The sequence below is a fragment of the Phoenix dactylifera genome, unplaced genomic scaffold, assembly GCF_009389715.1.
Source record: "Phoenix dactylifera cultivar Barhee BC4 unplaced genomic scaffold, palm_55x_up_171113_PBpolish2nd_filt_p 000332F, whole genome shotgun sequence".
Classification (NCBI taxonomy): domain Eukaryota; kingdom Viridiplantae; phylum Streptophyta; class Magnoliopsida; order Arecales; family Arecaceae; genus Phoenix; species Phoenix dactylifera.
In genome coordinates, this window is record NW_024067795.1 from 43,138 (window position 1) to 58,040 (window position 14,903).

At 38.2% G+C, this 14,903-nt stretch overlaps 1 protein-coding gene across 1 annotated transcript; it reads right to left on the reverse strand.

The window, feature by feature from the left end:
* Nucleotides 1–11,983: 11,983 nt before the first annotated feature.
* On the reverse strand, nt 11,984–14,126 carry LOC120105643 (patatin-like protein 2). Its single transcript, XM_039118301.1, has 6 exons — nt 13,908–14,126; nt 13,648–13,826; nt 13,260–13,449; nt 13,002–13,163; nt 12,625–12,927; nt 11,984–12,525 (listed from the first exon to the last, which is right to left on the reverse strand). Exons 1-6 carry the CDS (start codon nt 14,043–14,045, stop codon nt 12,289–12,291), a joined length of 1,209 nt encoding a protein of 402 aa, XP_038974229.1. The 5' UTR covers nt 14,046–14,126; the 3' UTR covers nt 11,984–12,288.
* Between the last annotated feature and the right edge of the window lie 777 nt (nt 14,127–14,903).

Genomic DNA, 14,903 nt, shown 5'->3' on the forward strand with positions numbered 1-14,903 from the left:
ACTGGGATATAATCTGTTTTATTTGTTATATATATATATATGTGTGTGTGTGTGTGTGTTTTATTTGTTATATATATATATATGTGTGTGTGTGTGTGTATGTGTGTGATTTCTTTATTTTAATAAAAGAATTGTATCTAATTGCTTATCCAAATAAAGAGAGATCGTATACTTGCATCTATTGCTCAAGAAGACCTTTCCTTAAGTCGATGAATTAATGATAAGTGAAACTTCTACTGAGATAAAGAAAAAAAAATTGGAACTTCAGTTTCCAACTTGAGGTGTTGATTGCAGGAGATACCGTATAGGTATGGAAGCCTGAAAGTTTTGATGAGATTTTGGATCGAATTCCTTAGGTTAGGGATTGGATTCAAAAATGGAAGCTGTAAGGTTTCGCCGTCTGAGAACACCGGGGGTTTGGGGGGTCGGCCCTCCGGCCTTTCGTCTAGTTAAATTACCTCCTATTCCCCTCCGAGGGGGGCGGATTTCAATGTATACTCCCTTGTAGGAGTTTGATTCCATATCACCTTATCTTCCGTTCCTGCTTTGGAAATATGGCTTCTCTGAGAAATGGATCAAGTGGACTCGGAGATGCGTAGAAGACACTCACTTGCAATTCCGTTGCTCTATCCCTCACTCTCGTAAGCTGTACATACGTCACCCTCCATTGTCTTAGCGAGGATTTCAACGTACTCCCGCGTGAGACTGGTAAGCATTACTCATTTGAAAGTTTCCCACGGTGATCTAATATCTTTTCAAGAGGTCAGATTTATCCTGATGGGAGCAAGAGTAACAATACAGTCTATAATGCTACATTAGCAGGTATAGTAAGCAAAATAGTACGTAAAGAAAAAGGAGGATATGAAATATCCATAGTTGATGTATCGGATGGATATCAAGTAATTGATATTATACCTCCAGGACCAGAACTTCGTGTTTCAGAGGATGAATCCATCAAGCTTGATCAACCTCTCTTTTTCTCAATCTTGAAAAAACCCTCTTTTCAAAATCTTTTGACGTTACCCCCTGTATCGCTCTCCCCCTCGGGGGGATATCCGGTCCTCAACTGGACCTTTCACCTAGGAATTTGATGTTACCCTCCTGCTTCGCGACTCTTAATAATCTCATAATGACGAATAAGGGGAAAGAACCTGCATTTACAAACAAATTCATACGACGAGATAACGACTACAAGGTCGATGAAAAAAATCCCTTACTACCCTTTCACTACCATTTTTATTAGAACTTATCTAAAGAAAAGGAGAATCTTCCTGCTTTCACCACTGCAAATTGTTCTATTCCTGCGGCTCATGGATAGCTTTCAAAGCTGGCTTACGACAGAGCATTTTGGTATACCCGGATGAAATGAAACATTTGATTCATGTAACAGGAGAAAGATTTCACATTCTTTAGCCGTAAAGATATTTGGCCATGAAAAAGGGATTAAGTGGAACAAACAGGATTGGCCGGATGGTAGAGTCATGGAAACACTTGTTTATTCCATATTTTGGACCTTAGCTCCAATGCTATTCGTACAGTAGTTGACCAGGGTATGCAACGGACAGAAGTTATGATAAAAGGCCCTGATCTCGGAAGAGATGCAGCATGACGAGCCATTCATAAAAGTGGTATACTATTAAGTTTAGTACGTGATGTAACACCTATGCCCCATAATGGGTGTCGACCTCCTAAAAAAAGACGTGTGTAGAAATAAGAATGAAACAGATTTCAAGAGAAATAAATGATTCAATGATCTGATAAAATATTATAATAATACTTATTATAGTATGGTTCGAGAGGAAGTAGTAGGATCCACTCAAACACTACGGTGGAAATGTGTTGAATCAAGAGTAGACAATAAGCATCTTTATTATGGTCGTTTCATTCTGTCCCCGCTTATGAAAGGTATATGTGTGTGTGTATGTGTGTGATTTCTTTATTTTAATAAAAGAATTGTATCTAATTGATAATCCAAATGAAGAGAGATCGTATACTTGCATCTATTGCTCAAGAAGACCTTTCCTTAAGTCGATGAATTAATGATAAGTGAAACTTCTATTGAGATAAAGAAAAAAAAATTGGAACTTCAGTTTCCAACTTGAGGTGTTGATTGCAGGAGATACCAAAACTAGAGCTTTTGGGATGCATGAATTTAGAAAAAAAAAAAACTAGTTTTGCATTTACTGTTGAATCTACTACGAGAACCATTTTGTTGATGGTCATTCAAACCATCGATATTGGTCAAGCATGAGAAAAAGAAGAATGCTATAACATTGTTAGACCATTTGAAAGAAATGGAACTTTGATGGCAAAGCTAGAAGGATGAAGAATTATATGAAAGTGGACCCTAACTATAAGTATTGGTCCAAAGTCTATCCTAAGGAGAGGGAAAGTCATGCTTGTACTTAATATCTCTTAACTTTGCACTTGTTCATAGCTTTGGGTAACTTTTATATTGTTGAATGAATTTCCGATTAGGCCTTGATTCTCGACGATCCATATAGTCTCTTAGTCTTGTAACCATGTGGCATGACACCTACACAACTGAGCTTATGTCTCTTTTGACAATTGAAGTTAGGGTCATTTGGTATGCTGCATTTCTAATAGTACGTAAAAGTTGTTGCAACTGCAAGAAATGTTGTATTAATATTTTCAAGTGTTTGTTTGACTTATCTGTATTTGCATGTATCTGTTTAACTTACTTGCTTCTGAAAACTCGCTTGCCTTAGCTATATTTTGTTGTTTAATGTGGAGAGACTATGAGCACCCTACAACTGAGATTGTGAGGCCCGGTCCATCTTGACCAAGCCTAAACCTAACACCACCAACCTAGCCCGGCATGTGCTTTGCACGGAAATAGCTAAAAACATACTCCTAATGGCAGTCTAGTTCCTCTTCGACTCTGAAAGGGAGTTGAAGACTTAGGGCAAGCTACAATTGGGCGAAAATCCTAAGAATTCTTCTATAAATTATTTTCCTCTCTTCTAAATGCTTTATCATTGAAATATTATTAATCACTCTTGTCGTTTCCATCCATTCTTTCTTCTGATGTCATCATTACAGGTTCTTCATGTTGTCTTCAATACCTCGCAAAAGTTGAGGAAATAAAAATAAATCCCTCTTCCATATCTTTCTCCAATCTGAAGGTCATTGTTGCTAGCTCGATTGTCACTGGAGATCGCTAGATTTCATCACAACAGAGCACCCCTGTTTTGTGTCTCTCCTCGCCTATTTTGGTTGTATCCTCTTCTATTCTGCTTGCTTTGCCATTATTTGAATGTAAGTCTATTATTGGAGCTCTAATCGAGCTCTCGACCGCCCCTATGATCAAACGTAGAGCTCTATTGTCAGTTAGCAAATTGAGCTGTTGTCTTTTTCCCCATTTTAGGCTGACTTTTCGTCAATTTCTTCCTCCTTTTCACCAGCAACAGCCACCATGGCCATTGTTGCCACAGTTGCTTGCCACAACCACCATGGGTCATTGCCACTGATGACTGCCACCCTTGCACCTAGCTCTCTTCTTCCCATCATCTATTTTGAGAGAGGGAGAAACCCATGGTTCACATTTTCCCCCCTCTTTTCTCTGTCTCTCTCCTATTTCTCTCTTTCTCTCTCTAACCAGTCAACGGGACCTAGTGGCTGGTCCCGGGTTTCCACTTCATAAACACCTGTGACCTAGTAAAGGGTACCAACTGTCGATTATCCCTTTTATAATTTTGATATTTGGATTAAATTCTGTAGAGGAGCCACCGTCTATGCAAAAGGGTGTTGAATAGAGGATTATACACCCTGCTTCTTAAATTGAGGTATGGGTTGGTATATGCTGAATTGAATCTAAATCTCTAAACACGATTACTTGTATGTATACATATATTTATTTATAAATTGTATGTTTTTAGTTTCTTATGGTTGTTTATTATTGATATGTGACCGCTGGAACTATTGTTATATTTTGTGTATTATATGCATGCATCAAATATTGTTGGCCTTTTGGATGTTTGGAATATGGTATCGATTTTTTAAAATTCTATAAGGATATATTTTATTTACTTGGAAAGAATAAGATTTAATTAGTTGATGGTTAAGAAAGAGATGTTTGGACTAGCCACGTTAATTGTGAACAGCCAACCACTAGCAGGAATGTGTTATATAAATAGCCAACCATGGGCAAAAATATGGTGTGTGAATAGCCATTCACAAGTAGGAACATGGTAAATAAATAGCTAGCCACAAGCAAGAACGAGATGAGTGAATAGCCAACCACGGGCAAGAACATGTTATATAAGTAGCTAGCCATAGAAGAAATATGGCATGATTCACCATTCATAGGCCAGAGTATGACCGTGGTTAGTCCAAAACCTACAGATCACTATTGAATGATCCAGATTATGTTAATAAGAAATGAATGATAAGACATATAGAGCCAATGCTGAATAAAAATGTTTTACTTGATGATATATGTGGTATATCTTTTTTTTGCATGAGATAGATGTTTTGATGGTAGATGATGCATGTTTATGCATGTATTTGTAGATTTAATTGAGCTAAACTAGATATTAAGAAAAAAAGGAAATGATGATAAGTCTCTATCACGCTTTGCAATTAGGGATGTAGCCCTCTCCTATTTTTAAGAAAAAAATATATATTAGTATTTGAAAAAAATAAAACTACAAATCGCTGCACAAATTACTTATCAATACATACAACTATCTCTCTCAACTCCACTCAGACAAAGCTTTCATCTCGGTGGGTATGAGTCATCTTGTAGAACCCCACCTTACCAGGCTTTCTCTCATGCTTTTCCATCTACAACAAAAAGTATATGTTACAAGATTCATAGTCCATGATACGTGATATATCATAGAAGATACATGATTCATGATACATATTATATGATGCATGATACATAGCTCACTATGAAGATTAGAGCTTCAATTTGAAGTAAAGAAGTCTAAAGATTTTAATAAGGCTCATAAGTATCATGATACATAGCACACGATACATGATACATAGTTTCATTAAGAAGTATAAGTGTTTCAATATAAAATAAATAAATCTAATAGGAAGTTTGAAATATGCTAAAGAGTTTCAAAGAAATTTACGAATTCGTCTTTATGCCTCACATAACTCTTGGAGCCTGATGTATGAGGAACCGACTAAGATGCTCGTGCAGCTCTACCAATATTAGAATATTTTCACCAAATAAAGTAAACAATATAATATATTGTATATATGTGCAATATTTATTAATAATGACTAAAATATAAGATCTTGAGATAGTATACACAATCTATCATCTCTCAGAAAATCAGTAGTGAACAAGAATTCCTCCTCCACATGAGTATGGAAGATATTGGTTCGTCACCAATCCTCCTTCATGTTCTCCTCTTGCCTAGAACCTATAAAAACTCGACAAACAATATAAGAGGACAGATCTAAATCTTCTAGTTCCTCCATTGGTTCCTCATCGTTGTTGGCGTTTTTCTCATCATTAGGATCAGCAAATTGGGTTGGACTTTCAGAGGGCTCACCGAATTCATCCTCCTCACAAATCAAGGCAAAATGCTGGTCCTTCGTAGGGCAAACGACCGCAAAGTGTCCGCGGCCACCACACTTGTAACATTTGGAGTGACCACCTCTTGACGGCATGGGGCTTTTGGCTTTGTCGCAAGGCTTCGAAGCTCTCCGCTCTAGGTGAGGACCCCTGGTTGTAGAAGTTTCAGTTCGTGTAAAGGAGGAAGTACCTCGAGAGAAAGGGGTGCTTTCGTTGCTGTATTCTAGAGGTCGTCGCCCAATGGGAGTACGAGTAAGGCGCCTCTGCTGCTGCTGCTCCTCCACACGAAGAGCAAGCTAAAACGCCTCCTCCATGCTGAAGATACGAGATATCAACAACTCCCTTCGGATGTCCTCCCTTAGCTCGGATCGGTACCGAGCCAAAATTTGACATTTCAACTTCGTGATGTTGCTGCGGATCATCAACTTATTGAAGCGGGTGGTGTAGTCCTCCAAGGTAGAACCTTCTTGATGAAGTTTCAGCAACTCCTCGAAGATAGTCTCCTCACAATCAAGGGAAAGAAACTTTTTCCTTAACTTGAGTTTCATCTCCTCCCAATCGGTGATGGGAGGTTGCCGAAGTCGGTGAAGTCTATCCTTTACGCTGTGGCCACCAAACTCATGCCTGACTCTTGAGTTTCATCTTTACAAAATGAACTTTTCTTTTACTGGACATGTTGTACCACTCAAAGTAATTTTCGAGGGATAGCAACCAATCTTGAAAGTTATTGCGATCAAGGGTACCACTATAATCGAAAACATCAACACGTACTCGTTTGGATCCGTCGTCGAAGTCGTCGTGTTGTTGCTGCCCATATTGGTTCCCATAGTACATCCCCATGCGAGGATTTGCTGGTGCTGGTGCTCGGGGGCCTCTAAGTGGGCGTCGGGTGGGAGATCCTTAGAAAAAGAATCATCAGTAACAGGGTTACCTGCATCTGAATTTTTAGCATCACCGTGGACGCCTTGATCATCCTTGGAGTTGCTATGTCCGGGGAGGATGTGTGTCCAAAAAGCCTCCATCTTTTGGTTCAAGAAAGCTATTTGATGGAAGACTTCGGCCATGTCCTCCTCTGGTTGTTTTTCATTATTGTAGGGATGCCCACCCCGGGTACTCATGATAAAGCAAAAAGAATTTTTGCTCTGATACCAATTGGCGCAGCAGGGGATGGGTGCTGCTGAATTTTTGTGGATAATGGCTAAAATTGGTTGGACCCAAAACTAATTTGAGTTAGGACATAGGAGGAAGGGATTAGGCCTGCGATTTAGCTCTGAAATCTGAAGGACTTTGTCGTGATTAGGGCATCAAAAGATTAGGGCTATTGCATGCAGAAGATGGGCGAATGGAAGAAGGATCAATGGAAGCTCTTGCAGTTTGGGTAGTATGTGATAACTATGGGATGAATAGAAGAGTCTCACCTCTATCCTAAACCCAATAATTTTCGGGCACACCCAACCAAGGATCCAAACTCGACGTACGTCCATCATGACTCGGGATCGGGCTCCTGCAGCGAAGCTCCTTCTATTGATGAGGATATACATTAGGAGGACAACTACGAGCAACCTCCTCCTCTGTCATACCCTTTTTCTTGTAGTCTCTCTTAAACTTCTCCTTAAATTCTTTCTATATATGGTTGAGGGACTTCGGCACCCAGTCATGGCTCCCTAGAGGAAACCCAAATTTACTCTACACCAAACTAAGAATGTTAGAAATGTTAAATCAAATTACTTATTTGGGCTAGTTAGCAAATTAATATATAATATCAAATTCAATTATTTACCTATATAACTCATAGAAGCTCAACTTTATACGAAAGAAGCATATCATTTCACTTAGCATAATTGAGCGAACACAGCTAACCTTTCTACGCAACCGATCCTAGAAAACTTGGTAATATGCTTCCAGCCCTCTTGAGGGGCTGTCCCATCTGGTTGCATCAGATGACAATCTTCTCGCCCTCACCAAGCTGCCACACATTCCTTGCTCGAGTGGGTCCCTATTTTGTCCTCACTCTCTCCTGTCCATCTACGAAAAACAAATAAAAAGAAAAAACATATTCAAAATTATTAAATATGCATGAAATGAAATGAAACCAAATGTAATAAAATCTTTCCGTTGTATTAGCTTTCTCAATAACAAATTTAATAAAATTTTGAACTCCATCCAAATATTCATTGTTGAATCTCGATTTATTTATCCAACTTTTATCTATTCTATTAAAATACTGATTGAATTGCAACTTATTTAAAAAAGATAAACAAAATTAAATATTTCATATTACATTCCGTAAAAATTTACAAATAAGTCTTTCATCATTGAATACATTTTATTAGAATATAAAGTTGAACTCATACATCTTCAAAGAACAGTCCAATAGAAAGCACATGTACATAGATAGTTTTAACATGGTGCATGAGTAATAATAGTATAAGATTTGATAATAAAATCATATAAAAGTTTCATAAGAGCCTATAATTATAAGATCCCATGCTGTTACACTATGGTACTCAATACAACAATCCTAGACAGACAATTTTAACATGATTTAGGTTCTGTATTTTTCTCCTTATGTTCCCATACTTGCATCAAGCTGGTCTTAAACTAGTAAGTGGCTCAAATCTTGCTACATACTTACCATGCTTAAACTTGAGCTAAGTCTTTCTAAATCAAGTGGATTCAAGGCACTTCAATCTTAGCTAATGTCAAGCTTGACTTGTGCCAATTTCAACACCCCCTCTTTCTGTGAGAGAGCAAGACGAAGGCCCACCTACTTTACATTGAGATACTTACAAAAACAAAGACTAGAAAAGAAGAAACTCGAGAAGTCTCCTCAGAGAAAGGCACAACCTATATACCTACATTACCATGTTAGAAGAGCAACTCAAACCCAACTCAGGACAAGGTTTCAATAGTGCAGACCGAAAGCCACACCCCATTAATCTGGCTTGCTCTAACCTAACACATATCCAATCCTTGCTTAAGACTCTCAACATTGGTTACCACATATATCATTTATGATTACATGGTTTCTAGTTAAGTGCAAAGTATGAAAGTTGTCCTATAATTCCTTTTTTTGGTTGTATCATATAATTTCTTATTTTATAAATTGCCATACATGATAAAGTTTAATTAGTCAAGCCTGGGTGTGCCTGGGGCAGGTGGACTAGGGAAAGGTGATTCTGTCCCAATGTGCCCATAGTGCCCGGAGGAGTAGTGCTTGGAGATGGACATGGCTCCACAAAGCCATGAACCATCTGATGTTAGGCTCGGCAGCTTGACTATAGAACTCGAAGTATTTATCTTGTAGCGTGTGCTTGATGAGCTTCAAGCATGTCTTTTGGATGTTGACGGCTTGCCATGACTTTTTTTCTTAATTTTCCTCATCTTGCCAATTGCAAAATCCTTCTTCTTTTCATTTAGAATGCAAATAATTTCTGAAACTAGGAATGAAACAAACCATATACCTTAAAACTGCAAATAGAAAATCAAGCAAAAACTCAAAAAGAAATTATTAGGGCATCAAACAAAAATTCAAAAGGGGATTATTTTGAAAATACAAATCCACTACAGTGGAGGGTGGGCTAGCTAAGACCCGCGGGACGGCGACAAGTCGTTGGCATAGAAAGGCGGTCGGCCAGAGTTTTGAAGAATACCACGGATTGCGGTGGTTATGGGCGGAGAGGAGGAGGAAGCTGGCGAAGAAGAAAAAGGAGGTCGGCGAAGAGGCGGAGGAGGAGAAGTAGACCGGTGGAGAGGTGGTGGAGGAGGAGGAGCTCAGTAGCAACGACGAATAGAGAGGAATGGGGCTGATTGATGGTGGGTCGGATAAGGGATTTGGGGAAATATATGGAACCCAATGACGTTTATAAGCACCGTCTTGTTATTAGCCTCTGACGACATTTTTAAGCATCATAACACAACGACGCTTACCAAAAAGCATCGAAAAAATCATGTTCTTCCTCGCCGATGCTTTTAACCATTGTAATCTTCCAATGCTAATAAACTGCATTGGCAAATTTTGTCACGGTAGACAAGTTAACGACGGGACGCTAAAGGAGGAGAAAAACCCTATTGGCTTGTTAATTTTGTATTAACTCAAACAAGATTCACAGATGTACATTTGATCATTTCCGTATCACATAAGAGGGCAATTTTTTAACCTATCTGTATCAAATAACTTAGCAAGATTTAAATATTGGCTCTTTGTTCTTTAATGAAATCTTGTGGCTTATTTAGATATTCCTACAGGACTGGGCTGAAAATTTTATACGAATCGGGCATATTGGCCCATCCACCTTGTATTTTCTAAAAGCCTATCCAAATTCCAAACTTAGCCTAAATCTTAGCCTTTCGGCTGCATGAAGAAAAACATGACCTATCCACAAAATTTAAACTAAATGGTATTTGGTTGATATAGGGTTATGCTTGAATGAATGATCCAATCCACAAATCCTACTAAATTTTCAGCTCAATTTTGTAAGAATATCCAAATAGGCCCTTAATATGATATTTGGTCCACTGGTAGCATCTCACCACAAAGGAGACTTTCATGATTGCTGCTAGATACTTCTTCGGCTGCCAAGATGCCCAAATTGCTTCCATGGAAGATGTGAGGTCAACCAAAAGGGAATCAAAGTGCCGTGGTAAAAAGGAACAAAGGGAATTAGACTATTTTTAGTGCAAAGGAAATGAAACCTAAAGCTAAAGAAGAAATATTTGAGATAACATGAACGTGGGAAAATTAAAATAAAGAGGGTTGGGCTTACACAACTATGCCTAAGCAATTTGAATATGTAAAAGAAAATGATTATAAAAAAAGAATAAAACTAAAGGACTTCCCTGCCGAGCCTTCCTGCGAGTGTCTGTCAGGACCACGAAACAGCTAAAATTTGACCTCCCTCTAGGTAGGGAAATTTTAGTCTCCCTAAGTTTACTCTTTTTAAAATTTAGAGCTCCTGTGCAAGACTTTTGCAAGAGATTTCTAGGTTGTTTTCAGCCTCGAGGACTTGGGTTTATATCGAGCTCTTAGAAGATTCCCATGATAAGCACAGCCCATGCAGGACTAAAGAAAGCTAATTAAAATTTTTATGGAAACTCATTGAAATCTATTGAAAATTAACTGAGAGTTTGAACCTCAATAGACTTCGGATTACTTCCGACAGTGAACAGACGCTATCAGAAGATACCAATACCAACTAGAATGGTGTCTACGGGCACCATGGGTGCAAAACCAACCATAAGTAGTTATTAATGAATTTGTCAGTACTTACTGAGAACCTAATAGGCTACCATTAATTGGATTTCAGCGGGTCCAACCCATGCCTCTGCAAAATTTATGGATGCAATGCGTGTGGTAGGCTGTGCATATGGCTAAGCCCTAATCTCATTGAATCTTGAGGCGTTGTTGTTAATAACACTTTTTGGTCCTTTGGGGTGTCAAAAGCCAAGTCTCTATAGTTGGAAGGAGAAGGGAGAGGGGAAGATGCAGAAATCTAGAGGGGAAAAGAGGGAGGTTTATATGCTTCCAAATCTGACAAGGTTTCAAAAACATTTCTTCGCCACCTTGCATAATCTAGTCTGAAGCTCCAAAGCTGTGAACTCTCTAAGGATAGGATCAAAGAGGTTCAAAGAATCTAACCTTAAAATAGACCAACCCCATTAATTCAAAGAAATTTCAAGAAAATTCAGGAAAAATGCATGAATGATTCAAGAAGAATATAAAAAGTAGTAAGGAACACAGGCTCACCAAACTTCCATTGCGAGCAAACTTGAGGTTTAAGTGCACGAGGCTCACCAAACTTCCATTGCGAGCAAACTTGAGGTTTTTTAAAAATGAATATTCTGTACAAAAAGAATTGTTTATATATGGTATAAGTTGTTTATGGTGTAAGTTGGGGAACATCAGATCTAATTGATTAATAAATTATGTCAGTTATTTATTTATTAGCACGAGTTGCATGATATTTTACTATCTTATTTATACAAGGAAGAACAACAGCAACAAGTGGCTTCAAATAATTGGAGCTTTATACATACATACATACATACATACATACATACATGCTTATATATATATATATATATATATATATATATATATATATATATATATATATATATATATATATATATATATATATATATATATATATATATATATATATAATTCAGAGTTTAAGGGCACGAGGCTTACCAAACTTCCATTGCGAACAAACTTGTGGTTTTTTAAATATGAATATTCTGTACAAAAAGAATTGTTTATATGTGGTATAAGTTGTTTATAATGTAAGTTGGTGAACATCAGATTTAATTGATTAATAAATTTTGTTAGCTATTTATTTATTAGCACGAGTTGCATGATATTTTACCATATTATTTATACAAGGAAGAACAACGGCAACAAGTGACTTCAAATAATTGGAGCTTTAGTGAGGTTTCCTACTACATTACTGGCAAATTTATTGAACTTGTTCAAACTTACAGCTTTTTCCTAATGATGAATACTCTGAGAAATTCCCATAATTATTCTCCAGTGATCGATAGCCTTTTATCTAGTCCAACAAATCACAGTCTTAGACATTCCATCCTCCCCCTCCCCTCTCCTTTCGACATAAACACACAGCTGTCGCAGGATTAGGAGGTTATTGTGCTCCAAGCAAACTTAAAATTACACCTTGGTAACGGAAACATATTGTGGGTTAAAAACCATTGCAAAGCAGGGCTAAGCCATGCTATCAGTTGTCACGCATCTCCCCAAACCTCAACCGTCTTTCATCAGAGAGACGCTTGGCTAAACGTGTGAGCGCTTCTTCATTGGTTACGTCCCCTTTGACCTCCTCAAACAAGCCAGTCTCCAAGTTCACCCTCGACACATGCTTCTTGAGAAGATCACTCCCAATTTGCACAAGCTTTAGCAAGTTCTCCTTTGTTGAGACGTCCACAGATGATGTGCTTCCAATCAAGTTGTCATCCTAATATTTAACAACGTGAACATAATCATATTCCTTGCCGCAACAGGGGAAAAGCTTCTTTTTCTTTTTTGCTCATCATGATAAAGTGGTAAAGTTTACCTGTATGCGAAGATAGTTTTCCCTGCAAGCGAGCGCTTGGAACATTGCACATAAATGGATATCAACCATATCGGCACTGGCTTGAGTAAAAGCGTTGATCAATGGCGTATCACCACTGTCGTACAACCATCCTAGTACACCCCATTTGGATGCCTCCTGTGCAGTGAACTTCTCTTCCAACTTTGCTGATCCGGTCCCAAGAGAGATTACAAGGAATTTGCTATAGTCCACTGGTTTGATGGAATGGAAGTCTTTGTTTTCCACACAGACCTCCTTTGCAATTTGGCTCATCGCTGCTAATGTCTGTTAAGTTATTGGATTATACGGTTAGAAGTCTGTTGTGTTACAAAAGATGATATCATTCTATAAACTCTTACTGGATTATTTGCTGCAACCCCTCCGTCGACAAGATTAAAGCTTTGTTTGTTTCCTTGGGCATCTTTTGTTTCAAAGTAGTGGGCAGGAAGATAGGTTGGAGCTGCAGATGTGCTAATGCATATATCAGATAGAAGAGGATTTTTCAGAGGTGTATTCCTTGCCTGCGCACAAAAAGGAAAATGAGACTTAAAAAAATGATGTCTTCATTAAACAAGCATGAAAGGAGATCAGGTTATGGAGGGATGGTAGACTGATACCTCAAAGGTGGAAAAGACGGTGGGCTGAAGAAACTTAATATCAAAAGCTGGAATAACTATGTTAGTTAGAGCTTGATGAAGCCTTGATTCACCAAGTAATTCTCGTACTTTGAGGTGCAGATACTTCCCATCATATTTGGGCCCAGTGACTGCAGTAAACAACTTAGTAATTGAAGACAGAATCCCAGTCCTGCAAAAAGTAAAATTTTATCTCTTAGTCCCTAATAGAATGGGCAATTCGTAATTATATATGACACACCTATTACAGTCAGATCCATAATCAACATGCATGATGCCTTACAAATTAAGGTTAAATCTTTTGTTTCTCAATTGCTGCTTATTCATATGATGATCACAAAGGGAGTAAATCATAACTTGTCCTACTTACTTTTGAGGGAAAATCTTGGGGCAGTGCTCTAAATAGAACTTGGTGATATCCTTTGCGGCAAAGAGTGGGCGATTATCCTTATTGGGAGTCGTAAGCATTGCGGTCACTAGCCCTCCTGTACTTGTTCCAGCAATGATGTCAAAGTAGTCTGCTATCCTTGCATCCTTTCCATCAAGATCCTGCTTCCACCAATCTCCCATTAAGATCATATAGAAGTTTGGAGGAAAGAAGAAGCTTAAGAAAGATGAAATATAATTTACTTGGAGTTTTGATTCGAGGAAGGCAAGGATGGTTCCTGGGATTATGCCTCTTACACCGCCACCATCGATGCTAAGCACTGTGACCAGCCTTCCCTTACAAGGTGGAGGGTTTGCAAGTTTCCCAATCTTGCTAGCCATTCACTGAAACAGGCTGTACGGTTCAAAAAATAATGCTGTAGAGGACTAGTTCAGAACAAAAACTCGCCAGCTAGTTTCTCTCGATCTTCTAACTCTCTTTGATAATAGCTATTTATAGGCAAGGAGACGCATGGCAAAGCCATTCCGACGTAAAAAATTTGAGCATTTCACGCATGCAGAATGTGTTATTTTTTTAATGTAAAACACCTTTCACCTTTTTCTCAAATGCACATGGACAGCCAACTACCACCTAATATTTAGCCCAACAGTTTTGTCCTCTTCCATTGCATGCCACGTCCTCTTATTACCATTACCCTTCCATCTTTTGGCGGAAGGTAGGTTCCACGTACATCGTTGGATTTTAATATTATCATGCTCCTCTGCGTTCTACCTACTGTAGCTGAGCACTGGTTGCCAATATATATGGGGTTAAAGATATATCCTCCACGTGGAACAAGATAAGTATTAATAAGATGACGTGATGTGGTTGGCATGGATGCGATGGTTCTAAGTTATCCTCCGAAGTCAACATTTCGTGTTACTCGTGCTCTCCGTCCAACGATTAATAATTAACTAAGTTATTCTACAGAAAAATTAGAGATTATTGGTGCCTTTTAATATATGTATCGGGGAACAAAAAGTACCGATAGTTTTATTCCTGACACTTTCTTAAAAATCGCAAAAGTATCGAATATGCTACCGTCGAAAACCAACTTCATGATATGTTAAAAGTATGCCCTAGAAGCCAACGTGGCTGACGCATATTTGTAATTTGGGGCATAAATTTGTAATTTAACACTTATTAATAAATAAGATTGGGCAATTTATTTTTTATTCATGTTTGTATGTGTCCATAAA

Coding starts and splice junctions, on each gene's coding strand:
- LOC120105643 (XM_039118301.1), bottom strand. CDS start 14,045: ATGGCTAGCAAGATTGGGAAACTTGCAAACCCTCCACCTTGTAAGGGA. Junction 13,164..13,259: donor CCGTCTTTTCCACCTTTGAG/GTATCAGTCTAC, acceptor TTTTGTGCGCAG/GCAAGGAATACACCTCTGAA. Junction 12,928..13,001: donor GGGTTGCAGCAAATAATCCA/GTAAGAGTTTAT, acceptor ATAACTTAACAG/ACATTAGCAGCGATGAGCCA.